The 18,215-nt window shown below is 45.5% G+C and overlaps 1 protein-coding gene across 1 annotated transcript in view; it reads left to right on the top strand.

Annotated features, from left to right (window-relative positions):
- The window catches only part of GDAP2 (ganglioside induced differentiation associated protein 2), a 228,520-nt gene that overhangs the window by 176,367 nt on the left and 33,938 nt on the right, over window positions 1-18,215 (top strand). The window contains exon 8 of the mRNA XM_078656343.1: window positions 3,563-3,713. Within this exon, the coding sequence (XP_078512469.1) occupies window positions 3,563-3,713 (151 nt within the window). The remainder of the gene's footprint in view (window positions 1-3,562; window positions 3,714-18,215) is intronic.

The following is an 18,215-nucleotide window of genomic DNA, read 5'->3' as shown; positions in this document are numbered from 1 at the left end:
CCTTCGGAGGAGCGACGATTATCACTACTTCGGAAGGCTCGGGCTCTCATGTCCGCTCCATCCACGACAGTGAGGACGGTGTCTTCTCTGCTGGGATCGATGGCCTCCTGTATCTTCCTGACGCCACATGCTCGGCTGCACATGAGACCGTTGCAAGAGTGCTTGGGGGATCAGTGGGATCAGAGGAGAGGATCTTGGGACGACAAGATACGCCTATCTCTGCATGCTCTTCATTCTCTGAAGTGGTGGTGTTCGGCGGAGAATCTCCTCAGAGGGGTTCCCTTCCACAAGGACATTCCCGATCAGGTTGTCGTGACGGATGCTTCTCTCCAGGGCTGGGGAGCGCATTCTGGAGACCTACAGATTCAAGGGACGTGGTCTCCGGCGGAGTCCACGTACCACATCAATTTCCTGGAACTCAGAGCTGTTCACTTGGCACTGAAGGCCTTTCACCTGTCCTTCCAGACCGACTCTCTCCTTGTGCAGACGGACAATACAACCACAATGTATTACCTCAACAAGCAGGGAGGATCGAGGTCACGCACCCTGTCGCAGGAGGCGCAGGCGATCTGGCGCTGGCTTCTGGCTCGAGGACTGACGATAACTGCTACCCATCTGCCAGGTGTGCAGAATGTTCAGGCAGACGCGCTGAGCAGACGGATTCAGGAAAACCACGAATGGGTCATAAACGACGAAGTACTAGGAGAAGTCTTCGCAAGGTGGGGGACTCCAGACGTAGATCTGTTCGCCACCGCAGAAAACAGCAAATGCCGAGACTTCGCCTCCAGGTACTACCAGCCGGGGACGCTGGGGAATGCGTTATGGAACAACTGGTCGAACAGCTTTCTGTACGCTTTTCCACCCATTCCCCTGATTCCGACGGTTCTCATCAAGCTGTCCCAGTCCAGGGCGCGGATGATCCTGGTTGCCCCGGAATGGCCCAGACAGTGGTGGTTCACGGACCTGCTTCACCGGTCTCTCCTTCCTCACATTCGGCTGCCGTGCAGGCCGGACCTTCTAACGAAGTTCGGGGGGCTGATGTTGCACCCCAACCTCTCGTCTTTGAGTTTGGCAGCATGGCTCCTGAGTTAGTGCAATATGGTCATCTGAATCTCCCTGCAGATTGCATGGACATACTGAAGGAGTCTAAGAGACCTTCCACTAGGACTTCCTATGCTTACAAGTGGAAGAGATTTTGTATCTGGTGCAAGTCTAAGAACTATGATCCGACGACTTGTAAGGAAGATGTCATCCTTCCATATCTTCTACAGTTGGCGCAGTCTGGCCTTAATGTCCATTCTATTAAGGTTCATCTTGCTGCTTTGACTGCCTACAGGAAATGCCCTTCACAGACTTCTTTTTTCCAGATCCCTGTGATCAAAGATTTTTTGGAAGGCTTGAAGAAAGTGTTCCCTCCTGTCAGGCTTCCTTCGCCTTCATGGGAATTGAATGTGGTGCTGTCCAGATTGATGAAGGAGCCCTTTGAACCTATTCATAAGGCTTCGTTGCAGCACCTGTCCTGGAAGGCGGCGTTCCTCGTGGCCATTACATCGGCCCGCAGGGTGAGTGAAATTCAGGCGTTGTGTTGCCAAGAACCTTATACTGTATTTCATGCTGCTAAAGTTGTTATGCGTACTCACCCTAAATTTCTTCCCAAGGTTATTTCTGATTTTCATGTCAACCAGACCATAACTTTGCCTACGTTTTTTCAGAATCCTTCATCTCCAGCGGAAAGGTCGTTACATTCCCTGGATGTTAGGAGGGTATTGAAGTTTTATCTGGATAAGACCAAAGATATTCGTAGGTCTGACCAATTGTTTATCAATTATGGATCTGTCAGGACGGGTCTTGCGACCTCTAAGCAGTCTATCTCTAGGTGGATTGTGTCCTGCATACAGCTATGTTACCAAAAAGCTAATAAGACCTTAGGAGGTAAGCCTAAGGCTCATTCCACCAGGGGCAAAGCTGCCACGACTGCTTTGCTCCGTAATGTTCCGATTGCAGAAATCTGCAAGGCGGCCACTTGGAAGTCGGTTCATACCTTTGCTAAGCATTACTGTCTGGACACTGATGCCAGGGCAGACGCTCAGGTTGGGCAGGCTTCGCTGCGAAATCTGTTCGCACAATAGTGGCGTTAATTCTCTTTTCTCCACCGCCGCTTTGGTGTGGGGATGGGCTTGCCATTCTATTCACTAGATTATGACTATACACAGAGATCCCCTACTACAGAAGGAGTAGTTTCTGTCCTGTAACTCCAGTTCTGTAGTAGGGGTATCTCTGTTATAGTCATAAGCGCCCTCCCGCCTCCCCGGTGGAGAGAAATGTTCCTTAAGGAATGCGACAGGTCTGGCGTTTTACGCCTTCAAAAAGAACTGAAAGTAAGTTGGACCTGCTATGCATTCTGGGATACTGAGAGAAGGTTCTCTTAAAGGCACAGTATCCTATTTAAGCCACATAATGGCAGCCTATGGGGCTTGTCTGTCCAGGTCTGCCTCTCTATCATTCCTGAGGGGTTTTGCAGTAAAAGCAAGGGAAATCTGGACAGGCTTTGCTGTTTGTGGATTTTTGGTGGAATTTCTAGTTGAAGTACTGGACAGTGTAGCCTGTGGATATAGGCTGCATTATTTGTCTTTAAATTTTCTCTTAAGTGTCTTTGCAGTTCTGCAATTTTCTGACAGCTTAAGAGATTATTTTTGATTGCCGGGGTCCACGCACATGGGCGGGACTATTCACTAGATTATGACTATAACAGAGATACCCCTACTACAGAACTGGAGTTACAGGACAGAAACTACTCCATCTTGAATCGTGTCTTCCTCATCCTGGATTCCCTGTGGCCCCTGTGTCCATCAGTGACCGCCCGTATCAGCTTCTGGGCGTCTCCAGTGTGTCCACCAACCTTGATGAGACGCGCAGATACAGTGACCACAAGTAATATTATCTTGTTTTAGTTGTAAGTGTTTCAGTGTTTGGTGGCAGCTTCTGCAACATGCTGTGCTGAGCTTACAGCAATGTACACTTTGGCTGTGACTGAGGTGGCAGCGACCAGGCTGACTAAGAAGGGGATTCGTCGGAGCAGTCCTTGGCCAAATGTTTGTTTATTGTATTCCTGAGCTCCACAGTTGTATTTTATAGTACTCGTATTGATATTTTTGCTTTACGTTCAGAGAGACGGGCATTTCCCCGATTTTTGTTCTCACATCAATGGAAGGTGAGATCCCAGGTGTCCGGGTTTCGAGCTCAGCCTGCGGACTACAACTTCACATCACGAGGATGAACCCTGTGTTAGTACTTTACATGGGTCACAGCTGGATGCAGAGAACCCAAGCTGAGAGACCTCTGGGGAGGTGGGGGGGTGGTAAACATCATGTTTGATTCCGCCATTGATTTATATCTCTGGGGCTCCATTTTTAGTGGACTGCAAAGATGAAGTGAACACGACCGCTCTAACGTATGGGGACCCGCCTGAAGGCTCGACGCCCTCATACGAGACCAGTCGAGAGCAGTATACGTCACAGCTGCCCGAGCACCAGCTCATCACACCTCTGTGCTTCCCTTTCAGATGACTCTGAGGATGAAATGCTGGAGCAGGACCTGTCCTTCATTGGCTCCCACGCCTTTGCCCGGATGGAGGAAGACGTTGACAAGCAGCGGCGACTCATCCTCCAGGGTCAGCTGTCCGAAGCGGCGATGCAGAAACAGCACCTCAGAAAGTGAGTATGGACCCACAACGCACACGTCCCTAAAGTTAGGTTTTCGTACAGAAGTGTCCAAATACCTACACTGCGGACGCAGCAAAGTTTCTGCTTCATGAAGGAGTTTTTATCACTCATGCCATCACCTCAGCAAGCTTTCCAAAATTCCCTCCCTCCTTCCTTCCTTCACCATTGCTTTCATCTTTGAGAAGGAAACTACTATATAGAGCCATCTCAAACCAGAGTCCACCCCGACCCTCTGCCCCCTCCGTTCCCTCCATCCGTCCCTTCTCTAAATATGGGATCCACTGTGGTGCACAGCGGGGACTTGTCTTGAGTGCACAGATTCTTTTTTTAAGTTTCTGATTCTAATGGCACATTGACCTCCTGAATATCGCCCCAACTCATTCCTGGCCCCCTTCCATGCTACAGAGGACTGGGTTTAAGATCTGCTGCTCCCACAGGGCAAGCTTAGCATCATTTGACCCCCAGAACAGTGGCAGCTGGTCATCCCTGAAAGTGATGGGGGTGTAATACTTATCACAAGATCACTTCTTTGTTTTCAAAATGTACCTTGGGTGTCTCCTATATGTTAAAAATTACTTCCAGTGTGCCAGCCAATTTGGTCATAGATACAGCCTTATACCAAGAATTACGTACAGTACGTCAGTAACAGAATTTTGCCATTGATACAGCTCATGTACCATAGGGGCCCCATATGTCAAAAATACCCCTCCACCCCCCAGTATGTCAGAGCCAGCATTTTCACATGATTCGCTTCCCGCAATCAGCTCTCCCAACCGGAAAGTGCCCTGGTTGCCAAGTATTGCACCCAGCATGCCAAGAGCATCATTTTGTCATAGGTGTCCCGTGTATGTCAAGAATTGCAACCAATATCGCAGGGCCTACGTTCTTCAGCTGGTGTCCTCCCTTACGCCAATAATTACATTCAATACGTCGGCAACAGGAAACTATCTGGGGTGTCCCCATAAGCCAGGAATTATCACAAGCATGCCATGACCAGCCGCAGACTCACAAGCATAAAACATGCTAACAAACACGCTTTACTTCTGTACACTCACTCATACTCACTTTCTCATTCACTCCTCTGCCTCACTCACCCTAACTCGCACTCTCGATCTCACTCATTTCTGGTTCATACTCACTCCCATTCATTGTTACTCGCTCAGAAATGAGCCCATACACTCACACTGTCTTATTCTCACTCTTTCACAAGCACCAATTGCACTCGCTCACTCTTTCACAATCATTGACCTCCCTCACAACCACGGGTGTACATGGGCTCTGATTCCAACTCCTGGGGTGCAAATGCTCTGCGGTAATAGATGGGTTTCAGGAGACTCCTTTGGGCCCTGGTGCAACGGCTGCACATTTAAAATCATGCCCCCCCCCCACTGCCACTCCCTCTCCCAATCTCTCCCTCTCTCATCTGTCGCACTCACACAGCTTTACTCACTCCCTTGCTTTCACTTATTTTCACACCTTCTCATTGATTCTCACTCTTTCACTTTTGTCGACCCTCTCAAACACACTGAATTAACACACACACTCACTTATTCTCTCTCATTCGCTCACATGTACACTTTGACTCCCAGAACAATTGTATGACTGACACTCCTTGACCTGCTTAGTAATACCCCGGACCACTGGAATTATGATATTGTGCGGCCGCAGTGATTTTTGCATGATTATAGATTTGCCACATAATCTGTCGTTTTCTGCATAATCTGAACATTTTTTAAAAAAAGAATGTTTTTAGCTAAAATGTGAAATTAGTTTAATTTGATCTGCTATAGTTGAGCACTATAGCACTTATCGTCAAATCATTCAGCATATTAAATAAAAAAAAGTTTTGCTACTTCTTAGAATTGCTTTATGGTCGTGGATTGTTTCCCAAGTAATCGTGAATTAACTCACATTGTACTGCACAATTTGTTGTTGACATTCTTCGTGAAGTGTATCCTCCTTGTACTATGCAATGTTTTATTGTTCACATTCATTCCCCGGACTGCGTCCTATTGTGCGGTACAATTGTATTAACATACTTCAAGAGTGTCCTCATTGTACGGTGCAATGTATTGTTCACATTCCTCAGATTAAATCCCCTTGTGCTGTACAATTTATGGTGTTAACACACTACATGAAGTGTGTCCCCATTGTACTATTCAATTGTTTTGTTGAGAATATTCCTTGTAAGTTATATCAAAGACCGTATTGCGTATATTTATTGTAGTAAGTTCCTAATCTTCCATTAAATTGTGAACGAGCCAACACGTGTTTTGCCCTCATGTGGCTTTACCGCCGGGTGCTTTTTCAAGGCTGTAGGATTGCCAGGAAGATAAGGTGCAGGAATGAATGTGTTGTGATATTCTATTTTGTAATTACCTTTATAGGTGAAAAGGTATTGCCATTTAGTAATTCCCAACATGCACAGCTCTTAGAATAAGCGGGTCACATGTGGAGGTGCGTCTATAACATTCATATAAAGTTCAATTACCCATCGTGATGCCATCTCTGCTCTAGTTTAAGGACTTTAAGTGATCAACCCCCTTGTGCACTGGCATGCGAGCATATTATTATGTCCATTTGTATCTTTTTATAGCTCCCTGAAGTGACAATTAGTTAAGTGAGTGAAAAGTATGCCCCATAGGTATGTATAAAATGTATTCTAATATCGACGTAGCAGTAGTGAATTACCTCGTAATTTCATATAATACAGTCCTCAATTCAAGCAAAATCTGTGGTTCAAAGGAGGATTAGGCATCCTTTCCCAACTATAAATATCAGATGAGAAAACTTTCGAAAATAGGGAGATTAAATGACTGCTATAGTACAAACTTCTGCTTGTTCTAACAGAGGTCACTCGAGAACTTTAATTTAACCTTCCACATATATATATAGTTGAATGACATACTGGACTTAACAATATTATTAAAGTTTTAGCACAATTCTATCATAGCCATTTATCTAGCGTCAAGTCGCTAATCAGAAGAACAGATCATCCTGCTCTTACCTGTCATGGGCTAAGTCCCTCACGTTGTTCTATCTCTGTCGTGCGGTTACGCAGCGTCCTCGACCGGCGCCATTTTTAAAGGTCTCAGGAGATACTGAGTCCTTCGACTATGTGTGTTACACCAAAGCTTCCTTTCCAGAGCTAATTGCTGCCGCCATACTCAAATACCAGTTGAAGGATCACCTCGTGTTATAAGTTAATTTGGCTTTTACCTTGTTGAGTTTTATAAATTATGGACCCACCTGTGATGTTCTAATATTATATGTCCAGAGTGGAGGTCTGAAGATAAAAGTTCTAAAAATGATACGATCTTGTATTATGAGGCGTCCGGAGTGTTTGTTGCACCAGAGTCGACTGCCAATGTCTAAAGGCTGCTGCCATGCCAGTGTCTGGTGAGAGATCGCCTCATATTAAAAGTCAATTTGGTTTGACCATATTGTGCTTCATACACAATGGAAACATAGGAACATGTGCCAAAAATAATGGCCCATTGTTGGGGATCTGAAATTCATATGCTCAAAATGAATATAATCCTGTGTTGGGCGGCGTCTGGAGCTGGCGTCATTTAAAAAAGAAAAAGAAAGCTCAAGGGATGTCCAGTCCTTCTGCAAACAGAGTAACGTTCAGTTTTCAATTGTTGCAAATAAAGGCCGAAGTGAATAAGCTTCCGACAAATGTTATGCATCTCTACACGTTTGAAAAGGTTATGTTAATATTTTTGTAGCTCAGAACACATGAGTTTTTAGTTTAATGGTTGGTAGATACTATATCCTGTAGCTTGAAAATATTAAAAAGTTACAAAAAGTCAGCGCTATATGAGCATTCGTCCTTTGTATGTAGCCATTAACAATGCATATTAGGGTGTTCTTTTGTTTGGTAGATGTGAACCTCAGTAGAGAATTGAACACCATCAAAAAACATTTTAAGACATTAATCTCACGGTCATAGTCCATTATTTACAAGGTACATAATGTTCAAGACAGTTTGAGCCATAATGGAAACATAATGTTATGGAACAACTTTGCCCTTTATCCTTTGTGCATTTGGATTCAACGGTACTCAATCACTTTAATTTAACAGTTCAGTCTCTGGCATATTCATTTTGAGCATTTTAATTTCAGATCTCAACAATGGCCTGTTTAGCACATTTTCCTTTTCTTCCATTCTGTACAGAACACAAAATGGTAACAAGCATTTACAATGCAACGGTCTCGCCTTTGCAAAAGTTAGCGCTTTTGGCATTGTAAATGACAAATGTTTTATTTATGTGTTGGTTTTGGAAACAGATAAATAAATGGCATTGTCATGAGCAGTAGAGAGTGAGTAGTAGAGAGTGAGTAGTAGAGAGAGTAGTAGAGAGTAATAGTGAGTAGTAGAGAGAGTAGTAGTGAGTAGTAGAGAGTGAGTAGAGAGTAGTAAGTGAGTAGTAGAGTGTGTAGTAGAGAGTAGTGAGTGTGTAGTAGAGAGTAGTGAGTGTGTAGTAGAGACTAGTGAGTGTGTAGTAGAGAGTGTGTAGTAGAGAGTGTGTAGTAGAGAGTGTGTAGTAGAGAGTGTGTAGTAGAGAGTGTGTAGTAGAGAGTGTGTAGTAGAGAGTGTGTAGTAGAGAGTGTGTAGTAGAGAGTGAGCAGTAGAGACTAGTGAGTGTGTAGTAGAGTGGTGAGTGTGTAGTAGAGTGTGTAGTAGAGTGTGTAGGAGAATGTGTAGTAGGGAGTGTAGTAGAGTGTGTAGTAGAGAGTGTGTAGTAGAGAGTAGTGAGTGTGTAGTAGAGAGTGTGTAATACAGAATGTGAAGTAGAGAGATTGAAGTAGAGAGATTGAAGTAGAGAGATTGAAGTAGAGAGATTGAAGTAGAGAGATTGAAGTAGAGAGATTGAAGTAGAGAGATTGAAGTAGAGAGATTGAAGTAGAGAGATTGAATTAGAGAGATTGAAGTAGAGAGTGTGGAGTAGAGAGTGTGGAGTAGAGAGTGGAGAGTCTGTAGTAGAGTGTAGTAGAAAGTAGTGAGTGTGTAGTAGAGTAGTAGAGAATGTGTAGTAGAGTAGTAGAGAGTAGTAGAGGGTGTGTAGTAGAGCGTGTGTGTAGCAGAGTGTGTAGTAGAGTGTAGTAGAGTGTGTAGTGTAGAGTGTGTAGTGTAGAGTGTGTAGTGTAGAGTGTGTAGTGTAGAGTGTGTAGTGTAGAGTGTGTAGTGTAGAGTGTGTAGTGTAGAGTGTGTAGTGTAGAGTGTGTAGTGTAGAGTGTGTAATGTAGAGTGTGTAATGTAGAGTGTGTAATGTAGAGTGTGTAATGTAGAGTGTGTAATGTAGAGTGTGTAATGTAGAGTGTGTAATGTAGAGTGTGTAATGTAGAGTGTGTAATGTAGAGTGTGTAATGTAGAGTGTGTAATGTAGAGTGTGTAATGTAGAGTGTGTAATGTAGAGTGTGTAATGTAGAGTGTGTAGTAGAGTGTGTAGTAGAGTGTGTAGTAGAGTGTGTAGTAAGTAGTGACTGTAGTAGATAGTGTGTAGTAGAGAGTGTCTAGTATAGAGTGTGTCGAAGAGAGTAGTGGCTGTAGTAGTGAGTGTGTAGTGAGTGTGTAGTAGAGTGTGTAGTAGAGAGTAGTGACTGTAGTAGAGAGTGTGTAGTAGTGTGTAGTAGAGAGTAGTGACTGTAGTAGAGTGTGTAGTACAGTGTGTAGTAGAGAGTTGTGACTGTAGTAGATAGTGTGTAGTAGAGAGTGTCTAGTATAGAGTGTGTCGAAGAGAGTAGTGGCTGTAGTAGTGAGTGTGTAGTGAGTGTGTAGTAGAGTGTGTAGTAGAGTGTGTAGTAGAGTGTGTAGTAAGTAGTGACTGTAGTAGATAGTGTGTAGTAGAGAGTGTCTAGTATAGAGTGTGTCGAAGAGAGTAGTGGCTGTAGTAGTGAGTGTGTAGTGAGTGTGTAGTAGAGTGTGTAGTAGAGAGTAGTGACTGTAGTAGAGTGTGTAGTACAGTGTGTAGTAGAGAGTTGTGACTGTAGTAGATAGTGTGTAGTAGAGTGTGTAGTAGAGAGTTGTGACTGTAGTAGATAGTGTGTAGTAGAGAGTGTCTAGTATAGAGTGTGTCGAAGAGAGTAGTGGCTGTAGTAGTGAGTGTGTAGTGAGTGTGTAGTAGAGAGTAGTGACTGTAGTAGAGAGTGGGTAGTAGTGTGTAGTAGAGAGTAGTGACTGTAGTAGAGTGTGTAGTACAGTGTGTAGTAGAGAGTAGCGACTGTAGTAGAGAGTGTGTAGTAGAGTGTGTAGTAGAGTGTGTAGTAGAGTGTGTAGTAGAGTGTGTAGTAAGTAGTGACTGTAGTAGATAGTGTGTAGTAGAGAGTGTCTAGTATAGAGTGTGTCGAAGAGAGTAGTGGCTGTAGTAGTGAGTGTGTAGTGAGTGTGTAGTAGAGTGTGTAGTAGAGAGTAGTGACTGTAGTAGAGAGTGTGTAGTAGTGTGTAGTAGAGAGTAGTGACTGTAGTAGAGTGTGTAGTACAGTGTGTAGTAGAGAGTTGTGACTGTAGTAGATAGTGTGTAGTAGAGAGTGTCTAGTATAGAGTGTGTCGAAGAGAGTAGTGGCTGTAGTAGTGAGTGTGTAGTGAGTGTGTAGTAGAGTGTGTAGTAGAGTGTGTAGTAGAGTGTGTAGTAAGTAGTGACTGTAGTAGATAGTGTGTAGTAGAGAGTGTCTAGTATAGAGTGTGTCGAAGAGAGTAGTGGCTGTAGTAGTGAGTGTGTAGTGAGTGTGTAGTAGAGTGTGTAGTAGAGAGTAGTGACTGTAGTAGAGTGTGTAGTACAGTGTGTAGTAGAGAGTTGTGACTGTAGTAGATAGTGTGTAGTAGAGAGTGTCTAGTATAGAGTGTGTCGAAGAGAGTAGTGGCTGTAGTAGTGAGTGTGTAGTGAGTGTGTAGTAGAGAGTAGTGACTGTAGTAGAGAGTGGGTAGTAGTGTGTAGTAGAGAGTAGTGACTGTAGTAGAGTGTGTAGTACAGTGTGTAGTAGAGAGTAGCGACTGTAGTAGATAGTGTGTAGTAGAGAGTGTCTAGTATAGAGTGTGTCGAAGAGAGTAGTGGCTGTAGTAGTGAGTGTGTAGTGAGTGTGTAGTGAGTGTGTAGTAGAGTGTGTAGTAGAGAGTAGTGACTGTAGTAGAGTGTGTAGTACAGTGTGTAGTAGAGAGTTGTGACTGTAGTAGATAGTGTGTAGTAGAGAGTGTCTAGTATAGAGTGTGTCGAAGAGAGTAGTGGCTGTAGTAGTGAGTGTGTAGTGAGTGTGTAGTAGAGAGTAGTGACTGTAGTAGAGAGTGGGTAGTAGTGTGTAGTAGAGAGTAGTGACTGTAGTAGAGTGTGTAGTACAGTGTGTAGTAGAGAGTAGCGACTGTAGTAGAGAGTGTGTAGTAGAGTGTGTAGTAGAGAGTGTGTAGTAGAGTGTGTAGTAGAGAGTAGAGTGCGTAGCAGAGAGTAGTGACTGTAGTAGAGAGTGTGTAGTAGAGTGTGTAGTAGAGAGTGTGTAGTAGAGTGTAGTAGAGAGTAGAGTGCGTAGCAGAGAGTAGTGACTGTAGTAGAGAGTGTGTAGTAGAGTGTGTAGTAGAGAGTGTGTAGCAGAATGTGTAGTAGAGAGTAGTGACTGTAGTAGGGAGTGTGTAGTAGAGAGTAGTGACTGTAGTAGAGAGTGTGTAGTAGTGACTGTAGTAGAGAGTGTGTAGCAGAATGTGTAGTAGAGAGTAGTGACTGTAGTAGGGAGTGTGTAGTAGAGAGTAGTGACTGTAGTAGAGAGTGTGTAGTAGAGAGTGTGTAGTAGAGAGTGTGCAGTGATTTGAGTTTTACATCAAATTAAAAACGGGAACGGAACAAACTCATCCTATACATTATTGTGGTAGGTGCCCACGCATATAGGGTTAAATGATGCGTTAGATGCCACAGGTCCCACCAACACGCTTCCTTTATGATAGGAGAATGCCCAACATCGCGGAGATTTGCTCTCTGCTCTTCCCGGATATTTGCATTTTCAAATGTATAATGTTATCCTGCTAAACGAAGACGATGCTCAAACTATAAAAGAAGAGGGTTTCACAGATATGTTAGTCCTTCCGGGCAAACGAAATGACCCAAAGAAAGATCAAGTGACAGTTTAGAGCTCCAAGTGAGTCTTAATAAAATCAGTGTCTGGAACGCATAGCATCAAAAAACGAGCGGGGCATCAAACTGCAGTGTCATTCAATCAAAGCTTCAAGGCTTCTGAGCGCTAGCCGAGAATTATTTTTTGTGAAGCACTAGTCACTGTGGAAGGTGCCCCTGCTATCCCAGATGTGAGAAGTCAGTCTGATATGAAAATAAGCAGTATTTGGAATGAATGTATTTGGCAGGGGGAAGGTGGGGCGGCGCAAGACCGTACTGACGAGTGAACAGGAGCCATTTTGTACCGAGTGATTCTGCCTGTGTGCATGTAGACAAACCAGGCAGCAGCATGAGCATGTGATTCGGTAAAATAACAAGCATTTACAATGCAATGGTTTTGCCTTTGTTAAAGTTAGAGCTATTGGCATTGCTCTTGACACTCTGAAGCTCCACTCTGCACTCTGAAGCTCCACTCTGCACTCTGAAGCTCCACTCTGCACTCTGAAGCTCCACTCTGAAGCTCCACTCTGAAGCTCCACTCTGAAGCTCCACTCTGAAGCTCCACTCTGAAGCTCCACTCTGAAGCTCCACTCTGAAGCTCCACTCTGAAGCTCCACTCTGAAGCTCCACTCTGAAGCTCCACTCTGAAGCTCCACTCTGAAGCTCCACTCTGAAGCTCCACTCTGAAGCTCCACTCTCCACTCTGAATCTCCACTCTGAATCTCCACTCTCCACTCTGAAGCTCCACTCTGAAGCTCCACTCTCCACTCTGAATCTCCACTCTGAATCTCCACTCTCCACTCTGAAGCTCCACTCTGAAGCTCCACTCCGAATCTGCACTCTGAATCTGCACTCTGCACTCCGAAGCTCCACTCCGAAGCTCCACTCCGAAGCTCCACTCCGAAGCTCCACTCCGAAGCTCCACTCCGAAGCTCCACTCCGAAGCTCCACTCCGAAGCTCCACTCCGAAGCTCCACTCCGAAGCTCCACTCCGAAGCTCCACTCTGAAGCTCCACTCTGAAGCTCCACTCTGAAGCTCCACTCTGAAGCTCCACTCTGAAGCTCCACTCTGAAGCTCCACTCTGCACTCTGAAGCTCCACTCTGCACTCTGAAGCTCCACTCTGAAGCTCCACTCTGCACTCTGAAGCTCCACTCCGAAGCTCCACTCCGAAGCTCCACTCCGAAGCTCCACTCCGAAGCTCCACTCCGAAGCTCCACTCTGAAGCTCCACTCTGAAGCTCCACTCTGAAGCTCCACTCTGAAGCTCCACTCTGAAGCTCCACTCTGAAGCTCCACTCTGAAGCTCCACTCTGAAGCTCCACTCTGCACTCTGAAGCTCCACTCTGAAGCTCCACTCCACTCTGAAGCTCCACTCTGTAGCTCCACTCTGTAGCTCCACTCTGAAGCTCCACTCTGAAGCTCCACTCTGAAGCTCCACTCTGCACTCTGAAGCTCCACTCGGAAGCTCCACTCTGAAGCTCCACTCTGAAGCTCCACTCTGAAGCTCCACTCGGAAGCTCCACTCGGAAGCTCCACTCTGAAGCTCCACTCGGAAGCTCCACTCGGAAGCTCCACTCGGAAGCTCCACTCGGAAGCTCCACTCGGAAGCTCCACTCGGAAGCTCCACTCGGAAGCTCCACTCGGAAGGGGCAAAGATCGGAGCATCACGGAACTAAAACAAATATAAACAAGGCAGTGAGTGCAGCACCGCCTTAGCAGTGGGATAGCAGCCTTGATAACATCGGAGCAGCCCCTGCGCCCGGCCTCAAAACAATAAAGGCAACTCTAGAATGCAGATTTACCTGTATCCCGCAAGTGATGTACGCAGATGGGAAAGAAACAAATAGCAACCTTGGAGAGCTGGCGGGGCAGGCAAACACAGCATCGGGAGACGCAATATAAATAAAATAACAGCTAGTATCAAATTATACAAAAGCCCAACGTAACGAATTGCTCAAAAAAGTCAAACATCATGTGTACATGAAGACGCAATATAAATTAAAAAAAAAAAACAGCCACCAACAGATTAAAGAAAAGCCCCTCCATAGCGGATCGGTAAATAAACTCCAAACGCATCTGTTTATGCAGCATCACACAACCCACATGCCCGTAATATTAAACAAACAAGTGATAGCCGCAAACCTTATCATTTAAATTAGTTAAAAAGCCGTTGTCCGAGCACCCGTGAATTGCCTGAGAGCTGGGGTACAAGCCTTCGCCAATGCAGAACGGGCACAGAGAGGCAGCCTGCTGTGGCGGAGCGCAAAATGATGCCCCCCCTGCAGAATGCGAAGAGGCCCCGAGGCTCTTGAGTATAAAGCATGCCTCGCAGATATGTAATGAGCTTGGGCTGAATAGGATCCCCCCGAAAGGCTGCAGGGTTTCTGCATGTTAGCCCCTAAAGAGCGGTAACATTATTAAAGCCGGTTTATGAGGTAATGGACAAAGTAAATGACTTCAACTAAAAAGGGTGTAAAAAAGGGCCGTGTCTTGATTTCGAGTGCTCGATCGGTTTATGAATTATGTGATGACTCGGTTCAGATATGGGGTCCAGGATCAGTACATATCCAAACGCCTTACGCTATCGGCTTGGATAGAAAGTATTGTAACCAAACTCGAGGGGACTTCAGAAGTACAGTGCCATAAAATTCAGCCATCAATGTTTAAAACTAAATAAAAAGGTAGCGTCCCAAAAAAATAAATAAATAAATAGCGCCTTCGGGTAAAGTCCGCGCTATATAAAAATGCATAAATAACTAACTAAATACATACCGCAAATCACTGCCGTCACTCTGCCGGCCTGCGACCAGGAAGTCAGGCAGGCCGGCGCGTCAACAGGAAACAGGAAGTAGGAGGGTGGGAGCCTACCCCGCCTCCCACGGAAGAGCCTCGATTGGACGGAGCCGCCGTGTTTGGAGCACCGGAGCAGGCAGGAGCCTACCCTGCGCCCCGGTGCAGAAGGAGGTAAGAAGAGTCCTGCTGCCGGGCCCTGCAGCTGAGGAGAGCCGCCGCACGAAGGAAGCCGGTGAGTGCGTTGCTGAGCGGGGAAGGGGGAGGCGGGGGGCGCGGGGGAGGCGGGGGGCGCGGGGAAGGGGGGGGGCGCGGGGAAAGCATGTGCGGGCGGGCGGCCTTTGTATGTATGTGTGCGTGCGTGTGACTGTGGGGGAGGGGGGTGTGTGTGTGTGAGCGAGTGTCTGTGTGCCTGTATGTGTGTGCCTGCGTGTGCATGCGCTCGCCTGTGTGTGCGTGCGTGCATGCAGAGGGGTGGGGGCTGCCTGCCTGCGTCTGTAAAAGCAAGGGCTGTGAGTTACTCTGCGCATGCGCGGGGGCAAGCCTGTTCATTCCAAGCCAGCCTCAGCCAGCCTCGGGAAAAACGAAAGTAATAAAAAAGCGAAACTGACACTGCCACTGCAGACAATGCTGCGCGCTCCCGAGGTGAAATCCGGCACTGAAAACGCTCGTAACACTTTGGTGTCCACTCTCCTAAAAACGGATCACATTAGTTGTCGAGCTGACAGCATTCATGCTTCGCATGAATGCTAACGTCAGCTCGACCTAAAAACCAAATAAACTTTTAATATGAGGTAATCGCTCACCGACATTCTAACATGTGGGCAACGAATAGACCTTGGCAGTCAACTTTGGTGTAACAAACACTCCGAACGCCACATAATACAAGATCAAATCATTTTTGAACTTTTATCTTCAGATCTCCACTATGGGCAATTCATTTTAGAATACTACCCGTTGTTATATAATTATGAAACACAATACAATAAAAGCATAATTAACTTAAACATGAGGTGATCCTTCTCCTGATATTTTAATAGGGCGGCAACAAGCATAGTAGAAGGATTCTGTATCTCTTGAGTCCTTTATCAACGGCTCTAGTCGGGGACACTGCGTAACATAGCACCCTACAGATAGAACGACATGAGGGAGTTAGCCCATGACAGATATAAGCGCATTAAGATCTTGTCTTCATATTCGCGTCCTTTGACATAGGAAAAGCATAATCAACTTATAACATGATTTGATCCTTCACCTGATATTCTAATTTTGTGGCAGCAATTAGACCTTGGAAGCCAGCTTTTCTATAAAAATACATAGTAGAAGGACTCAGTATCTCTTGAGTCCCTTAAAAAACGTCACCGGTCGTGGACACCGCTTAACACAGGACTGCGGAGATGGAACGACGTGAGGGATTTAGTCCATGATGCGTGAGCGCATAATGATCTGTGCTTCCGATTAGTGTCTTATGATACTAGATAGATGGATAGGATAGAGTTGTGCTAAACGTTTCATAATACTGGTACAACCGGCATTTTGTTAAATTATATAAATTATATGTATGTGGAAGGTTAAATTGTATTTCTCGAGTGACCTCAATTAGAACAGTTGGAGGTTTGTGCTATAATGTTCATTTAATCAATATGTTTGAGTGGTTTCTCATTTTATATCTATGTTTGAGAAGTTATACCTTACTACCTTCGAACCACATATTTTTCTTGAGTAGAGGACTGTATTATATGAAATAACGAGGTAATCCACTACTGCTACGTTGATATTAGAATAAATTATTTTATAAATAAGTATGGGGCATACTTTTCACTCCCATTACTAGTTATCACTTCCAGGAACTATAATATGTTAAAAAAGAGACATAGCACAATAGTATGCTCACATGCCAGTACACAAGGGGGTTGATGACTTAAAATCCTTAAACGAGAGAACCGATGGCATCATGATGGGTAAATGAACATTATATGAATGTTATAGACGCACCTCTACATGTGACACGCTTATTCTAAGGGGTATGCATGTTGGGCATTGCTAAGTGGCAATACCTTTTCACCTATAAAGATAATTATAAAACAGAATCTCACAACACATTCATTCCTGCACCTTTTCTTCCTGGCAATCCTACAGCCTTGAAAAAGCACCCGGCGGTAAAGCCACATGGGGCGAAACACGTGTTGGCTGCTTCACAATTTAATGAAAGATTATGAACTTACTACAATAGATATACGCAATACCGTCTTGGATATAACTTACAAGGAATATTCTCAACAAAACAATTGAATAATACAGTGGGGATACACTTCATGAAGTGTGTTAACACCATAAACTGTACAGCACAACGGGAATCCAATTCATGTTTACTTCGGAGAAACAATCAATGATGAGATTCTAAGAAAAACTGCAAAACTTGTTTCTTTTACATCCTGAATGATCAATTAGTGCTACAGAGCTCAACCATAGTAGCTTGAATTGAACTAAATGAACATTTTATCATTTGCCAGTGAACTCTGGGAAACTACACTCGCCATTTAAAAATCAAAATGTCACTCTTAGATGCACAGAGAAACGCCACTGTATTTATCTGTATACTCCCCATCCTCCCTTTGATGGTGTCTCAGGGCTCCATGGCAGTAGCAGAGCAGGAAGCCAGAGCTGGACTTTGAAACCACCAGGTGACGAGTCCCAGTGACCACCACACCGAGCCGCAGGGCAGGTCTGAAGAGACGTTGTTCCACCTCGGGCCCTCTTCCAGCTGCTTGATGGGACTGGACGCACCGCCCTATCAGAAGCTGGCACCGTGCGGGGGTCCCGCCCCTGCTGCTCTGTGGGGGTCCTCATTGGCCTCCGTGATGCACTGAGATGCACCCTGACTGACGCGTGTCAGCAGATGCACTGTGCTGCCACAGGCATGTGCAGTATGTCTGCTACAAAGGATTGTGTATGGGTGAAGGGATCGTAGTTTAACTGTGCCCCTCACATGCACAGTTCAGCTAGTCAAACATCAGTCTTTGAACAGCACTCTGTGCATGGATCATGGCTCCGCCGCCTCCTTTCCTCCCTCCTCCTGTGATCAGGACCCTGGAGATGAGGTCATCTGAGCACTCTGTGCATGGATCATGGCTCCGCCCTCCTCCTTTCCTCCCTCCTCCTGTGAACAGGACCCTGAGATGAGGCCATCTGAGGCTCATACATGAGATGTAAGTGGGAAAGATTCTTGATCAAAACCAATGTCTTTTCCAATGTTGGAAAGTTCTGGGAGTAAAAAGAGGCTGAAAATGAGAGATAGTATTTAAAGACGCCTTCATAAGTAAAAGGAGAATGAAGGCAGGAGTGAGAGGAGACAAGAACTTCATGAGGACAAAGGAAGATTAAAACTATAGTCAGATAGGATGGGTGGCGAGGAGAACCAGTCTCAGAAGTGACATTGGATGTGAATCAGGAGGAGAGGAGGCTTGGGCTGGCAGAGCAGAGGCAATCCTACTGCCCAGCCACAGGCTGGACAAAAGGACCCGCAGAAGGGGCAGTCGCCGAAGGAGCAGGTGCCGCAGAGATCGCCACAGAGCCCGGTCAACCTCTGTCACTTCTTTTCCA

Source organism: Lissotriton helveticus, chromosome 8, assembly GCF_964261635.1.
Source record: "Lissotriton helveticus chromosome 8, aLisHel1.1, whole genome shotgun sequence".
Taxonomy (NCBI): Eukaryota; Metazoa; Chordata; class Amphibia; order Caudata; family Salamandridae; genus Lissotriton; species Lissotriton helveticus.
This window is presented reverse-complemented; position numbering and strand designations above follow the sequence as displayed.